The sequence below is a fragment of the Aphelocoma coerulescens genome, chromosome 2, assembly GCF_041296385.1.
Source record: "Aphelocoma coerulescens isolate FSJ_1873_10779 chromosome 2, UR_Acoe_1.0, whole genome shotgun sequence".
Classification (NCBI taxonomy): Eukaryota; Metazoa; Chordata; class Aves; order Passeriformes; family Corvidae; genus Aphelocoma; species Aphelocoma coerulescens.
Window position 1 is genome coordinate 27,670,751 of NC_091015.1, and position 17,112 is coordinate 27,687,862.

At 47.4% G+C, this 17,112-nt stretch overlaps 1 protein-coding gene across 1 annotated transcript in view; it reads left to right on the top strand.

Annotated features, from left to right (window-relative positions):
- Positions 1-2,127: 2,127 nt before the first annotated feature.
- LOC138105655 (neurexophilin-1) overlaps positions 2,128-17,112 on the top strand; it is a 138,309-nt gene continuing 123,324 nt past the window's right edge. Inside the window, exon 1 of the mRNA XM_069005776.1 lies at positions 2,128-2,213. Within this exon, the coding sequence (XP_068861877.1) occupies positions 2,160-2,213 (54 nt within the window). The 5' untranslated portion in view covers positions 2,128-2,159. The remainder of the gene's footprint in view (positions 2,214-17,112) is intronic.

Sequence of the window (17,112 nt, forward strand, 5' to 3'; positions counted from 1 at the left end):
AGTAAAAAAAGGTCGGTGAGACCTTTCCATTTGTGTGACAGCTGGCAGAATAAGCCACAGCACCCGACAGGGGTGAGCTTTCCAGCTTCACTCCGAGAGGCTGTCCAGCTACAGGTTCCTGCTAGCGAGGGAGAAGCAACCCTTCCATCCCGGAGCCTGGCTCCCGCAGCCGTCGCCCAACTGGGCTCCGCGATCCTGCCACCTCCGTGCCTGACTGGCGGGCGCCCGCTGCCTTCCCAGGCGGAGCAGCACTGCCGGTGCACGGGACACCGCTGAGGGAGGTGGAAAAACTGAAATGAAAGGGAAGAAAGCGAAAGAAGGTGCTCTCCCATGCTCCTTTCAGGCAGACAGCCGGCTCCCGCGGGCAGGCAGAGAGGGAACGGGCTGTGCCCAGGCAGCAGCGTGGGCAGCAGGGAGGGCAGGGAGGGCATCGCCCGCTCCCGGGTAAAGGCAGGCAGCAGGACCGATAAGTCAGGCAGCACGGACAGGGCGGGCAGCAGGGACAGTGCAGGACACACGGCAGGCAGCAGGGCGGATAGGAGAGGCAGCACGGACAGGGCGGGCAGCAGGGACAGTGCAGGACACACGGCAGGCAGCAGGGCGGATAGGAGAGGCAGCACGGACAGGGCGGGCAGCAGGGACAGTGCAGGACACACGGCAGGCAGCAGGGCGGGCAGGGCGGGCAGGGCAGGCAGCGCAAGGCAGCTCGCGCCGCCCGGGGAGGGCTCTAATTCATCACCCCGTTCAGCAGAGAGGATGGGACGCCGCTAAACTCCCCTTCCTCCCTCCTCCCTTCTCCCCTCGCCAAGCAAGCCCCCCCCTCCTCCCCCCTCCACTGCTCTTTCTCTCTCCCCAAGCAGTGAGGCTCGGACAGTGCTCGGCTCCACCGCTTTATTTTAAGATGATCGGCCAAGGTCTTTGCAGATAGATTTTATCTGAAGTTAAATAGCAGGCGCTCGCCGCTCCCTCGCCAATAAGTCATTTTTAATAGAGACAAATCGCCCTGGACGCCCCGGAGCGCCGGTGCCGCCGCTCCTGCCCGTGCCACCCGCCGGAGGCGAGCGGGCAGCCCGGGCAGCTCCCTCCTCCCGTAAGTGTCCTGCTCGGCGGACCCAGAGCGCGGCCGTGTGCGGAGAAGGGGAGGCGAGGGGGGGAGAGCCTGCCAGCCGCCCCGCCGCCCTGACAGTGCCTGCGCTGGATGCACAGCGGCCGCGGGACAGCTCGGCGCGGAGCGCGGCGAGGAGATGCGCAGGGGCGGTGGGCTGCGCCGCGGCACTCAGCCCCTCTAGGCTCGCCCATGGAGCATCCCGCGGAGCCCCGTCCGCCGTCGGATCCCCCACGCCGTACGTATCCCCACCGCGGCCCCCCCGCGGCGGCGGGGCTGTCCGCGGGCCGCGGGGGCGGAGAAGGGCTGGGGCCGGGGATGGGGGTCCTCGCCCGTCGGGGCGCCCCGGGGCGCGGTCGCGGCCCGGGGCAAGGCACGGCGCGCCTTTAGGAGCGGCAGCGGGAGGTGGGCGCTTGCAGGGGTAAGCAGAGCCTGCTCGGGCGTCCCGAAGGCAAAGCTCTCTGCCTCGGCTTTAAGCGCCCAGAAGCACCCGGAGCCCCGATCCCAGCATCTGCTGTCGCCTTCTCCCCGCTCCGGCGCCACTCGGCTGCCCAGCTCGCTGCCGGGGCTCCGCGGCCAACTGGCGGGCGGCTGCAGCCCGGTTCCCACCGAGGGCACACAGACAGGCAGGGCTGGCAGTGGCATCCTCGGGCCGTCCCAGCTCACACCACGGGGCTCTCCTGCCCAGTAAAAGGACTGAGCGCCGGGGAGCGCTGCCTATAGGCGGTGTGTCGCCAGCTCGGACCGTGCGATCACTTTGCACTGCTGCTGGATTAACTCGATTTTAATCGTTTTTTGTTTCCCCCACACCCATTCACACACCCCATCTCCTCCTTCTCTCCCGCCTCCCCCCCCACCCCCCTTCTCTACACACCTCTCTTCCCCCCTTGTGCTAAGGCTAACCTTGTCTTGTGGTCATGGGATCTATAATTTCATTTTTGTCTAGGCTGGTGAGAGCTCTGCTTGTTCTGTAAAGTGGATGTCAGGTGGATCTATGTTCTGGAAGGAACAAAGAGGCAGCGAAAGCAGCGCGGGGGAAGTTTGAGCGGCGAGGATGCAGGCTGTGTACTGGTACGCGGTCCTTCTGCTGCAGCCCACTCTCTACCTGGTGAGTGTCCCCGGCCTCTCTCACGGGCCGGACATGGGGGAGCTCGTCGGGGAGGAGGGCACCAGCCTGGTGGAGAACGAACAAACTCACGGCAACTACTTGCACCCCGCAGCCAGCCCTGCCCCGTCCTGCCGGGGCTGGGCCGGGGCCGGGCCGGGGAGCTGCTGGTCCCGGCCGGGAAATGTCGGCGGGGCGCGAGCAGTGGGGGCGCAGGCCAGTAACATCTCCGCGGGGGAGGGATACTCCGCTGAGCCAGGGCAGGGTCGGGGTCTCCCGGGCTGCGTCCCCCGGTGCCACCTCCCGGGCCGGGTCCCCGGGTGTCTGCGTGGGCACCAGAGCGCCGCCACGGGGGCGCCCGGCCAGGCTGTGGGATGGAGGCAACTTCTTGCCCTCTGCTCCCTCCTGAGGGTAGGAGCCCCTCCGGAAGGGAACCCCCGCGGTGTGCCACTACGGGCGGCGCGGCACAGGCAGGCGGGCACTCGGCGGCGAGCACAGCTAGTATTTTCCGCGTGAAGTGTCATTGACTTTCGTAGCAAATCTCCTTTAAGATTACCGCGGGAACACGAGTAAACATCGGCGTTATCTCCTTTCACACACACACACACGCTTTATTCCCTCTACGATTGCAAGGAACAAAAACCAGGCAGACTGCTCCTTTGCAGTCCGCATCCTCTCTCGCCTGTGATGCGTTAAGCAGGCAAACGCTTGGCGGCAGCTCATCCCCATGTCTACGGGGGAGGGAAAAGACCTTTTTCCAGGAGCGTTGCCGAGAGAAGAACACCGGCGCCCTTGCTGGGGGTGGTGACGGCGACGGCCCGGCTCCGGCTCCGGCTCCGGCTCCGGCCCCGGCTCAGGCTCGGGCTCCGGCTCGGGCTCCGGCTCCGGCTCCGGCTCGGGCTCCGGCTCGGGCTCCGGCTCGGGCTCCTCGGGCTCCGGGCGCTGCCCGCGCCGCCGCTCCCTGCGCTGTGGCGGCCGCGCCACCCGGGGGCGCTGCGGGGCAGCGCGCGCGGCCCCGCGCGGGGCAGCCAATGGGGCGCGGGCCCGGCGCGGGCGGGGGGGGCAGGCGGGGCCGCGCGCGCTCCTCCCGCGCCCGCGCAGCCCCCGCCGCGCCCGGCCCGGCCCGACCCATCCCGACCCATCCCGGCCCGGCCCGGCCCGACCCTTCCCGTGCCCGCCCGACGTGCTTCCCTCATCAGGGGTCCTGCCCTCGCCGGGCGGTACCACGTCTGCCGCGGGCGTCTCTCCTCCCCGCGAATTTTATAGCCGGGGTGGGGGTGGAGGGGTGGAGGAAAATGGGGAGAAAAGTGCGTGGCAAATAATCCATCAAAAAGCCGGAGCGAGATCGATACGTCGTGTTAAATTTTAAATGTGTTTGCTGGCACTTAAACTGCTCTCGACTCATTACAACAACAGTGCTGGATTTATTCTAATGCGCTGCAGTCTGAACAACAAGCGCATTAATTCTCCTTTAATTGTAAACTGGGAGCATTTGAAAACCATTCAGTGTGCAAATTATGCTGATTCAATTACCGTTTAGTTACAGACTTCATTACCTGAACACTTTTTTTTTTTTCCGAGGGCTTGGCATTGCAGAGTGAAGGAGACGATTTTCAAGTTTCCCTCGAAACAATGCGAAATATGATACCAAAAAAAAAAAAAAAAAAAAAAAAAAAAAAAAAAAGGCAAAAAAAAAAGGTCGGGAAATGAAAGACAAGCTAGGGGGAGGGAATGTGCCCTTCGGCTGGTCTGTGTCTTCTGCCAAAGCTCTCGGGGAGGATCCAAAGGATTTCCCTAGCTCGATTCTTTTTTCTGACTCGATAATTCCACGTTTATGCCAATCTCTCCCTATCCTCTGTATTTCAGGAGTGAGTCTGAAAGTTTGCATTAGGCCGTCGCATGATAATAAACAGTTTATTAGCACTGAAGCATGAAGTTTGATTAAAGCTTTAATGCGGTGCCACAAAGCAGCAAGGTGCAGCACTTTGTTGTGCCTATCCGTATGTGCACGTCGCTCCGCGTGGACAAAAGCAGTTTCAATTAGGAATTAAATTTTCAGTGCTCAAACTGTTAGGAAGGGTAAATAAAATGGCAGCACAAACAGCTTCCTATCGAGTTTGTTAAAAAAAACCCAATCCTTTTTGAGAGGGGCTAATAATATAGGTGAGAGGGAAAATAGCCTGTTACCCCTTTGCCTGAACTAGGAGGTGTTCATGGAGAGTGAACAGCTGCGGCGAGGCTGGGCTGCCTCGAAGTCACTCATTTACAGACACTGTCTGCCTTGTAATTCCTCTTCACTCAGCAAACCGCTGCTCTTTTTCCTTTTTTTGTTCCCCCCCCCCCACGCCCCCCCGTTAAACCTCTTCGTAATGGAATCTTGAGGGGAAAAAAAAAATAGTGCTTCTGCTTTTCTTCCCTTTTTAATAGAGCCATATGCTATCCAGCCTTATTGCCTGAAATTTATAGAGGTCATGGCCGATCTGAATGAGTAGGAATTTTACTGGGGTAGAGATGGTTCACCGTATTATGTTTATTGAAAACAACATTAGTTGTGCATTGTGAGGTGTGCATTTTCTCCTTGTTTTGAGCTGTGCAGTGTATTGAAAATGTTATATTTGATTTGCAGTGGAAGTGCATTTCCTTTGGCCTAAACGGGTAACTGAGTACTTATTTGGCAAAATTGGGAGTTAACCTTTAAAGTCTTGCAGTTGTTTTCTTTCTTTACTTTTAGAAAGCTGCAGAAAGTGTTCAAACACCTACACTCGGTCTTATTTACCACGACACTCCATATCACCTCTGTTGTTTCAAAAGCATCTTAGTCTGATTCTAATGGATAATGTTTTCTTAACTAACAGTGCTGTGCTGAGCTCAAAATTGTCAGTAAGGAAGCACGTAAAGAATAAAGAAATAACCAAAATAACACCCGGAAATTGCAGACTCTTATAGAACTGGGTTCTGTTTATAAGGACGCCGGGATTTTACACCATTCCCTTAACGGAAACCTTCTCGTTGTACCTCCTGCCTAGTTGCCAGTGGACTTTCAGTCTGACACCACACGACAATAAAAGGCCAGGCTGTTTCTTTTCCTCTCTTCTTCCCCCTCCCTCTCCTCCCCCCCCCCCCCCCCCCCCCCGCCAAATGTGGAAGCAGCATGCTGTAGAAGCGACTACAGAACGCGTGGGCTTTTAGGAAGGACAGCAAGGATCCTAAGTATTGTTTCTCAGAGGGACAGGTCAAGCAGGGCCTCGGAGGAAGAGGCAGATCGTTTCCGTGCCGGCAGCTGCGGAGGCGCTCCGTGCGGCGGGGCCCGGCGGGCTGTGGCAGCCAGCTCCCGGCGGCGACGGGCTCCCTCCCCGGCCCGTCCTGCCCCGGCCCGTCCTGCCCCGGCCCGTCCTGCCCCGGCCCGGCCCGGCCCGGCCCGGCCCGGCCGCCCCCGGGCCCTGCGCACCCCCGGCAATAGCGGGCGCCGGGCGGCAAAGGGCTCGCACACGGCAGGATTTCACCCCCCGTCACGGTCACAGGCTTTACTCCCCCGCCCGCTCCGGGAAGACCTTCCCGCACCGCACAACCACGGAGTGGTAACATGAGCCTCTTCTGCTGGCATCATCCGGGCTCGAAGAGACTTCGGCTCATGACTTAGGTGCTCCTCACCCGGAGTAGCGGGTACGGAACTAAAAGCAGTTGGAATTTTGCGTGGCATGCTGCTAGGCTAAGGATCCCTCCCCCCCTCATCCTCCCGCTCGGCTTGTCGTCTTCTCCCAGCGAAGTGTTTATTCAGCGGTGGGTTTGTTAATTAGGATACGCACAGGAGCCGGGTAGCAGAGCGTTTCAACTCTGCAAAACTTAAGCAGCGCAGGAGCAAAAGGAGGGGTGATTTTTCAGCCCGCCACGAAGGCTGTTTCGCGGGGGGGAGCTTCCCTGCGCGGCGCTTTGCCACAGGAGTAGAACTACGGGGCTCAAGGGGCACCTTGTTAAACAGGGCGATGGGTTTGGCCGAGGGGCTTTGGAAACAGCCTGCTAACCTTCTCCCTGTGCCGGGCTGGGATTTTAAGGTCTGTTTCACTCCGCCACTGTAGCTCGGAGGCCTTCTGACAACCGAGAGGAGCTTTCCTGCAAAATTGTTGTGAATAATAGAAGTTTAAAATTGTCCTCAGCGGTGGCACACTTGGTACAGTATTTGCTGAGGGGGTAAACAGGGGGTCAGCGGCTCCAGAGTTTGTGTACATTTAATTTCGCTGTGTGTCGCACTGTTTGCGGTCATTTCACCCCGGTTAATGAAAGCCGTGGTGAACGTGAGGAAATATCACGTGCCGGCGAAGATAAATTGATTTTTTTTCTTCTTTCTTTTTTAAGATTGTTGCTGATTGTGTCCTACTTTATCATGGAAGAAAAAAACCCAACAAACAAACCCGCACCTCTATAGGCAGAAAACAAAAGAGAGAGAAGGCATTGTCCTATCGTAATCACCACCCACAGTATTTTCTCAGAGGCATTTGGTGCTGAATGCATTTGGGTATTGCTTTTTTCTCCCCAAATAAGCGATTTCTTTCAATTTTCAAATTGACGTCGAAGGCAGGGAGGGCGGGGGAGAGCGCTTGGCGAGCAGGGACAGAAGTGGCTTTTTGTGCGGGGGAGTTTGCGTAGCCTTGAGATGCTCCTGCTCCCTCTTGCTAAAGGAGTTTGAGAGACGCTGTAGCGGTGGTGTAAGGGAAAAGGTAAGGCACGGGAATAACAACGGGACCCCGATCTTGTGTAGGTGAAACAAACTTATCTGCGCTCTTGAATTTTTTTTTTTTTTTTCGAGCGGAGGATAGTGTATTCTTTCCCAGGCTTCCTTACTTCCTAACCACCAGGGACCTGTGCTAGTTTAAAAAGGGGTTTCCCCGCACTGAAATTTGTTTTACCTGATGCTTAGTACACACTATTTTATTTTAGTACATCGCTGGAGAAAGCAATCTGGAACAGATTTCACCTTTTAGGGAGGCACCTGAATATAATCCAATATCCCTGCCTCTTTTCGACTAGCCAAATCTTCCACGTTGGTACGGTACCTAGAGGTACCCATTTTAACCTCTTTAATATTTCCCTGCATCTCTAAACCGCCATTTTAATTAACAAAAAGCCAATTTCCTAATCGTCTTGGAAGGTGCGGTGAAGCAGGTTACGAAACCAATTACTTGGAATAGCCAGCACTTGGAGAAAATGAATGTGTGAGCCATCCTTCCCTCCCTAGGTCTGGCTTCTGTTCTGACTGGGTTTGGATGAAGTTTTGCTGTGATTTAGCAGATAGTTTAACACCCAGCTCGCTCTTCTTGTAAGTCAGCATTAAACCACCTCCTGGGTGCTTTGTAAATACAGCTTTAGCATTTTTTTCATGCAGCAGATTGACATGTTGACGATTCTGCTTTAAGGAATGTGACAATAAAGTGGAAAACCAAAGGCTGGCAAGCACTTCATCAGGGATAAAAAGGTTCTGCTGTAAGGATGTCACTCAATTTATTGTGAAAGTCGAATGAATTACGTTTAATGAAAGTGCTCCCCAGATGAATATTACCAGCAATTTCCTGAGTTGGCTCTGTCAGATTGATATGAGGAAATGCCAACCCATATCAAAAAAGATCTCCAATCTCAATTACTATGCAAGCTTTCGAAGAGCTCCTTTTTATTGATATGATATATATTGGCGGGTTCTCAATGCTGTGCAAACTACTCTCTCTTCCCAGGACAGCACATTTCCCAGTTTATTGCTGAACCCTACGTTTTTCTGGCTGTTGTTTAAACTTCTGCGAGTGCCCCTCTTTCGGAGGGGAAAATTCCTCCCATCCTCTTTCCCTTTCCGTGACCCAGAGAGATCAAAGTTGTGTGACTGGGAGACAGCGGGGGCGACGCTCATTGCAGGAAGTTTGTTCAGCCTGGATGGACAAAGCCGAAGGTCAAGACAAATAGCTCGGCTGAGACAATGGCATTGGATCCCCTCATTTTCAGTGTATTTCTAGGCAACAATCCAGATCACGGTGATATTTGTTATGACTAGCAATACCAATATTCCCGCCCTTTCTTTCTCATTCCTCTAGGGCTTCTATGGGCAAATTAGGAATTCACTAAGCCCTCGAAGGGAGAGAAAAGCTCTTATGTCACCTCATCTACATAAGAATTGACTTTGCGAGAGGCTTTTCTGTTCTATATTAACTACTGTGACGCCAGTCGTTACTCAGGAATACAGCTTCTTTTCCCATAATCCGTCTTGCTGGGCTTGCTTGTGATTGATGCAGTCAGATTTCTTCTATCGCTTCCCAATACTCTCAGTTTTTGTATCAAAGCAGAGAGACGGTATTGAAGGACAACAGGGAGGTTCTCGAAACTCTGCAGCAGGACGGGGACATGGTTACTTTCACATGTGGGGCTGCACTCCTTGCATGAAGCATTAATGAGGAAGCAGAAAGAGCTTGTCCTTAGCACATATGGGGTCAGTCTGGCTTCTTCGTATTTTCCTGTTCGTTGCTGGATCCGCGTCTAAAACTTTCTTCCGTGCACGATTGGTCTACATGTTATTTATTGATTGATTGATTTGTTTATTTATTTTTTTAAAGCGTGTTCCCCCCTCCCCCCCCCATCCCCCCCGTCGGAGATGCTGAGTGTTTCGAGCCGCGGACGGCGAGTGCAAGCACTGAGAGCGGGGAGAGCGGGCAAGCTCTGGCAATCGGGCCGAGAGAGGGCTGGCTTTGGGTGTCCCGCCCGGCGCCGGGCCGGGGCTGTCGCTGACCATTGTCCGGGGCGGCGGCGCCGTGCAGCAGCACCCTGGAGAGCGCCCGGGGCAGCACCGCGGACAGCGCCCGGCCCCGGCCCGCGCCGCCGACTGCGCGTTCGCAGGCGCCCCGTCCCGGGCTGGTCAATGTTCCGGGCTGCTGCTGCTTAGACCTCACCCGCAACCCGCTCTGGACTTGGGGCTTGGCGCTCTGCGTCAGTTTTCCTGAAGGAAGAAGCAGACAGGTGGACCAGCAGATAGATGTATTTATTTACTCTTGGTGCTGACTGGCTTTCTCTCAATGGCGAAATAGCAGCTTTATTTTGTGAGGAAAAACTGGTCAGAGGGACAATACACGAGCATGGAGTGGAACTGGGATGGTAGAATGAATCTAGGGATAGGAAAGCTGCTCTGAGATGCTCAGGTTTGTCTCATTTCATCCCAGGACCACGGCATCGACTTCTTTTGGAGAGAAACCAGAGATATCCAAGAGCATTGGAGTAAAAAATGAGCTCTGAGACAGGGCTGACACTGAGACATGAGAACAGGGAGTTATTAATTAACAATGACACTTTCTATCCCATGGGTCGGGTCAGGAGCATCTCTCAGACACAGTTGATGTCATTTTTGGGGTCGTGGCTCTCTGAGGCATCTGTGAGGGGCAGCCAGATCTTGCTGCCTTCACTTGCCTGTGTCCTGGCAGAGAGTGCTCAGGGTATCTCCCAGATCTCTCCTTGTTTTCAGGAGAAGATAATCGCAGGCAAGCACCTCCACCCCTGTAAATCCCCACTCACTATCGACAGAGCTGTCCTCTACAGCTCTGCTGCCTGAAAAGCACTTGTCAATGAAACAGTGACTTTTGGCAAGGCAGGTGTAAGTGAATGACTGATGAAGAGTCCTTCAATAAAGGAATGTGATAGGAATTGACTTGACTGAGAGGTAAAATAACCTACAATCTCCACCAGCCTTCCAGACAAAACCATAAGCCATTTAGTCCTGATCCATATTCTCCCACGAATATCAGTAGTGATCGTGATGCTTTTGCTAGATGTGAACATTGTCCAGTCCCTTTTGATTACAACTTATCCCTGTGTGTGGTGGCTCAAAACTGCATTGTCTGCTGCAGATACTGCTTTTATCTTCCAAATACCACCCTCATTAATGTCAAAGTCTCACCATCCAGCTAGTGACAAATGTCTCCAGGATGTTCGTCTGCCTTGCACACTGCGCCATCTCTCCCTCCTTGTCTTTTTTTCTCCAAGGAGAGGTTTAGTAATATTTTCTTCCTTGCCCCCTGCATCTGCTCAAAAAAGATTTGTCCACTAGTTGGTCTCTGTCCTGTCCATTCACTAGTTAGGTTTGCAAGTGCCTCTGGGTTATCACCTTTCCTGTCAATCTGTTTGATCACTTTGATGACAGGTTGACCAGCGTATGGAAAGATAGTCTGCTCTTTCCAAATCTGCAGGTTGTTGAAGGGGGAGAAATTAGGCCTACCAAATGATTATATTAGTGCCCTATTTTCCTCAAACTTCATCTTCTAACTCAGACTTGACACAAAAACCAAAGGAACAAAGAGCCTGGTTGTTTCTTTGTGTGTGTAACCTGATTATTGTGTGCACAAGAGCACTTGTGAATGCTCTTTTTTTTGCTGGACATTTGAAAAACTGATAAGTAAAATATGTCTATGTTGTTCCTTCGTATATTTAGTTGAAATTTGGTGATAGCAGCAGACTCATTTTAGAAGCAGAGCTGACAGCCAAAATAATACTAGGAAAAAAGTGATCTAATAACCTTAGTTTCTGGAAAGGCATGGAATTAAATTATAATATGTATTATATAAAATATATATTAATTATTAATCTTATATTAATATATGGTACATTAATAAAATTTTAATATTTATTTAGAAAGAGAAGTGTAGAGTCACTTAAATCTAACCAGTACATTATCCTCAGCTGAAAAACCAAAGATGCTACTTACCTTCCTAGTTGGAACATGCTTTGAAGTAACAGAAGTAAAATTACTGATGATTAGCGACCAGTGTGTTTTATGATCCTCTTTCCCCTTCCCCTGCCCTATGTCAGCCTTGCATTATGTGTGAGTTAACTTTCAGCTGGTACAATATTTCCTGCACTTATTTTAGAGGTGCATGTGAGCTACTGGGTAAAATTGAAAATAGAAAAGGAGAAACATTCTGGCCATAAATTAAGAACACTATGGAAAAGCAAAGACTCCTCTGCAGCAGATCCTATGCCTTGATCCTGCAGTGTAATACAAGACAGGATTCCCTGTAAATCGATGGTTTGTATTCTTGTGTGAGAAGGACAGATTCTGTTTATATTGAAGATTAAGTAGACCATTCCTATTTCTGAGAATTGCTTGTCACTATTCAGAAACCACTTCAAACTGGAAGTGTAATTGGCAGCTCTTAAAAAATTTTAGCTAATGGAACTTCTGTTATGGGTAGTTCAGACCACCTGTACCATAATATTTATCTGCACAGTCATTTTTATAAGCTATTTTTGATTGAACTTTATAAAAACAGTTCTTCTGCTAGGCTATTTTGTCAAGAAATGTTGTCATAGGCCTTCAGGTGTATAAAACTGCTTATATAAAATTAATGGACTGCTTTTTATATTTACAATCTCATCCATAGCATTTGAGGTCTTGCAAAAGAAGAGATAGAGATAAAATAGAATAAGGTTAAAATTGTGTCCTCATACTTGTTGCACTGTCCATAGCAGTATTGTAAAATATTAGTGTGCTTAAAATCAGAATGTGAGTTTGTAATTTGACTCTAATTTAGAGTAACTTCTGTTGTCACTTACTGCAACTACTCTGTGTTACATACAGAGATTTTTCTTAATGTTTATTTGGGGAATGCTTTGCACCTTGAGAAGATTTTGTGAGCAATATTGATAGGTAAAACAGCAATAATACTGTAGCTCTGTGGAGGACAATTACTGAGCAAACAGGTCTTTAAGGATCAGGAAAATAAGGAAGACTACAGAGATATGACAGAAAAGATGTGCATAATAAATAGTACATGAAAGCTTTCACCATTAAAAAAGATGCGCTCCATCCTGCTGCCTTTGTCTGCAATGGATATTACCTTAACAATGTCCACATACTATATTCCACGTGTTTCTTCTCCCTGCTTCCACCAACCATCATATTTGCTTAGCTGACTTGCTTGTAGCAGGTGGCAGTGTAGTACTTGTTGCAAACAGAGGGTAGTGCATCGATACCTTCAGTGGAATCACGTCTGTGAGTGGTCACTTGGAGTGGATAAGAAACGGCATTGTCTGGTCCTTCATAAGGCTGTGGTCTGTGTGAGTCATCTTCTATATCTTTAGCTTCTGTCTGCTGACTCAGTGGGACCTCTTGCTGTGTGTCTCTTTCCTCTGTGAGCAGCTCTGCTCTCTCTGCTAGCACAAGTCATTGCTATAAGGTACTATCCCCCAGAATTATAAATATATTGGAATACAGCTTGTGTTTGCATCGTAAATGCACCGAATATTTGCTAGCTAGAGCAGAGTGTGAGTCTTGGAAAAGTTATTGTGTGGATTAGCAGATTGTAATGATATGGTTCAGTCTTCCAGTGTAATGCAACCCAAATGAATATGGAAATGTGTGACTAAGTACATTAGAGGAGGTGCTGTTTTTGTTCTCCACAATTTATAGAATATCCTGAAATTGTGGTGTTGTAGCAGACACTTCAGAGTAAAAGTCGGTAGCTTGCGACTACTTTTTAGAAGCAAAACACAAGCTCAGCTGAAGACAGGACACTTGCTCACGTATGCTTCAGTGCTTTACTGAGCTAGCAGAAAGTGAATCCAGTATGGTTTTTGCATTTCTTTTTTTGGGATATAAAATTTTCTTCTTCCATGATGGAAAAGATAACACATCCATGTCTTCAAAAATATTATTGAGTAATATTTTTGGCAATAATCTGCTGAACTTACCTCTAGACTACTTAGAATCTATTACAGTATTTGTATAGAACCAAGCACATACTTTTTACTATCCTTTATCCTAAAAATATTGTTTATTGTTATTGGATAATAATGAATTAAATTATTAAAAATCCTATAATTATGGGTTAATAATTATATTTTTTGATTAATTTTGAATTTTTTGAGTCATGATTTGTGACTCATTCTGACTACTGCTCCAGCTTCTGAAGAAACAGTCTACAAAAATATCTTTATCTATGAAATTAAACTGAAGTTGTGGTTCTCAAATAGGTAATTCATGTGTCCTTTTTTTTTTTCTGTAAATGTGTTTTTGAAGCATTCAGACACCACCCTTACTATTGTCTAGAATTACAAAGAGCTGCAAATGGTGGCATATCTCGGAAAGCCATGTGTGGCCTTTTTCCAATACTATATTTGTGGTCTAAAGCTGAAGTCTAACTGCATTATTGATGTACATTTTTTGCAGACCACTGCAGATTCTTTTTTTCCTTTCAGAAGAAAAATTCTCTGGAACAATGACCATGTAAAGCAAAAAATGTAGCCTTATTTATTCTTCCACAAGAAACTTGCATGTTGATTCAAGACCACTCAGGCTCGTGAGAACTTTTTCATTGATTTCTTTGGCTGTAAAATGGGGTCTTTAGCTTGATAAATATTTCCATTTTTATAAGGTTGTTGGAAATGATATTTCACTACATTTTAGCTTGATTTGCTTTGTATGAACTGGCTATTTATAGGTAACACAGGAAAGAAGTAGTAAGAATTTCTAATGAACCTGAAAGAATATGTATGTATGGCTATGTGGTATTCATAGCCTCTGGTCTGAGCAACTTAGTCTTCTGTGAAGTCAAAAAGAGCTGAGCACGCTCTATAGACTTTTATTTCTAGCATTGTTTCTGTCACTGTTTTATTCTTTAGTAAATTTACTGAGAAGAATATCACCCTGTCTTTGGTCTGCCATGAGATCCTTCCTGTAGATCTGAGTCCTTTTGTTCTCTGGCAGAATGGTTCCATGGCTACAGTACTCCTTCACCCAGAGTAATGACTGCATGGTTTGTCCCTAAACTTTGATGTTTTACTTTATCCAAGCAGCACAGTGTTAGTCATCTATGTCTGGCACAAAACCAAACCTGTGCTGCCAACTGCTACAGGTGGATGATTTGCTTTAGCTCAACAGGTGGAGCTGTGACTTCGTTAGCCTCTTGATTCAGGCTAAAATCCGTCTCCCTGGGCAGGTCCCTGACTCAATTTTGCTCAGGTATTTTACACTCCCTAAATTTGTACCTACATTTCCATTGCTGACTGAAAGTTTTTAACCTCTTGACCTATAAAATGTTTCACGTAATGAGAGGCATATATGCTTATGTATTCATCAAGAACAGTTGTTAATTTGTGGGAATGTGGTGATTCTAGGGAGCTCCTATGGGAGGTTTTTTTACCTCAGCTTTGTGCATTAATGGGTAAATTAGATGGAGTCTAAGATGGTATTTCTACTTAGCCCTCTTTGAGCAAAATCCACCTTGCATGACTGATTTTTTGTGACCTGTCTTTTTGTTAGGTTCTCAAAGACTGTAGAGATGTTTGGAATAATTCTCTCTTCAGCATGTTTAGGTGAAACTAATTCTAGTGGATTTATACTAATAACATTTATAAAGCCAGCAAACTCATTGATCATACATCCTATAATTCTCATTTCATAGGCTACTTACAACTCCTATGGGCCCTTTGTTGCCTTGATTTAGCTGGAGCTGATCAATTGGTGGTTGGAATGAACGATGGATCATTCTGTGTTGGGAAAATATATTACAGGACAACAGGCTTGAAATGAGTTGGAATAATAGTGTGAGGATCCATCTATAAAAGTTCTTGCTTCTCCAAAGATTTCAATTTTTCTGTATTCTCACATTTTTTTATTAATTTTTCAACATACCCCTGTGTAAACTTGTTTTGTCTGATGACTGTTTAGAGAAAGATTGTTTTCCTATGGATTTGTGCATCCCTTGGTAAGTCAGTGCTTCAAATGTGGCACTAGATGTTCACTGTTCATGTCAGAAGTGTTCCAGATACTGCACTTACAGTGGCAAAGTCAATTAGGGGAACAGAGACAATACTAACTGAAGATTTCAAGTTACAGCATCTCCAGTAAAGAAATAATAATTTTGATTAGATGAAGCAAAGAGCTTCCAAACAAACTCCAGACTAAAATATGCTGACAACATTCACTGAATGTTGTCAGCATATTCACTGAATGAACTCCAGACTAAAATAAGCAGAAATCAAAATGGGAGAGGATTTTTAATGAACAGAACTATAGGGTAAAATAATCAAATAAATTGTTTGCTATTAATAATGTGACCAGCTACAGTAAGATTCCAATAAATATGCCCAGTGGCGATGGAAAAATCTACACAACTGAAATCACATTGATGAATTTATCCTAGTTTCCAATGCCTTCTGAGTATGTATTTAGGAAACAGAAGCTGCCATAAAGATAGCCTGACAGAAAATGGACTCAACTATTTTTTTTTTTTTTTTAATTGAGACACTTCTCTTTGACAATGGAAGTAATTTCAAGTTACTTATGGATGTTAAATGTATCACTGCTTAGGCAGAGAATTCTTAGCAGAAATATCAGCATAAAAGTGACCTCCAATGGTTAGAAAATATACTCGACTCTATGACCTTTTTTCTGTTTTCATGATAAGTAAACATGATATGGGAGCTATAATTTTTAAAAAGCATATGATTTGACCTATTTAATACCTAAGCAATTTTGTTATGGTCACCTCTACTTTTGCTAGAAGACTCACTGGGAATGGTAGGGAATGCATGTTATTACCTGTCATGCCTGAAGAAACAGGAGGTTAGTCTTTAATGGAATACTGTTGGTTCTAAAACATGAATGAGTCACTGTAGTTGCATAGACACAAGTACAGTAATCAAAAGGCAATCACAACACAAATTCCTTCTTAGAAATCAAAACAAAATCTCAGAAAACCCAGAATCTGAGTAAAGATTCATCCTGTCCCAATTGCTTAGCTTTGATGTCTGTTTTTACAAGAGTCTGTCTCCATCTCTGAGCGTGGACCTCTGTTTCATTCTTGACTACTTAAGGATCGTTTACATCTTGCATTGTTGGTGTCTGAGTCAGTGTTACCCACAAACCTGAAACTCTGAGTTCAGTCACAGGCTTGGTTCAAGGCTGAAATCCTCATCTAGGGATTTTTTTTTCTCCTACAATTTTACTGCCATTGATCACAGCAAAAACACATTGCAAATGTTCAACAAAATGACTGTGCAGAAAGTTACTCTTACATGCAATATTCTTTTTCATCTCTTGTATCACAACTTCTAGCTTTAATTGTTTAACTACTTTATATTACTCCATAATTAATTCACATCAACCATGTACTCAAGCTCTGTCTCATGACAGTCTGAACATATTCTTTGGATGTTTTTCAGTGTGCATGTCCTCACTGAACAGTACCTTTTCCATGGCTGATATGTCAGACCTGACCTCCTGGGCTCAGCTGTCAACTGCATTCACACTTTCAAGCATCCTATTAGTCAGTTGTAAGAAACTAACAATAGCAAAGCTTTGCTCACAAATAAATGACTGCACCTCACATTCAGCTATCATAACAGAATTAGTGTCAGATATGATAGTTAGACTTCTGAGTTATTTTTCAACTTAAATGCCACCACTTCAGCCTAAAATACCATAACTTCTCTGGTATTCATTCTGTTGACTCACCTCGGAACATGAAAACAAAACAAAAAAACAACCAAGCAACAAACCAAGCAACCAAAAAAAAAACAACAAAAAAGAAAAAACACCAAACCAACGAAAAAAAACCCCAAACCCCAAACAACAACAACAAAGAAACAACCGAAAAAACCAAAAAAGGGAGTGCTGACCATCAGGAAGCAGTTCTAGCTGGGTGTGTAACACCCTAGACTTACAAAAGATTTGATAGGGTCACAGCACTTTTCCACTCCCCATTTTCTCTCTCTCTCGTTCATATTTTTCTCATCAGTCCAGTGACTGAAGCTTCTGTTAGGGATTTAAGAGATTCAATTTCTTTACTTCTTGAGGAAATGTGAACCCAATCATCACAATTTGAGGTAATTGCTTTAACCACTGCCTGTTGGAATAATCTGTGGAATTTTCTTGATTTTG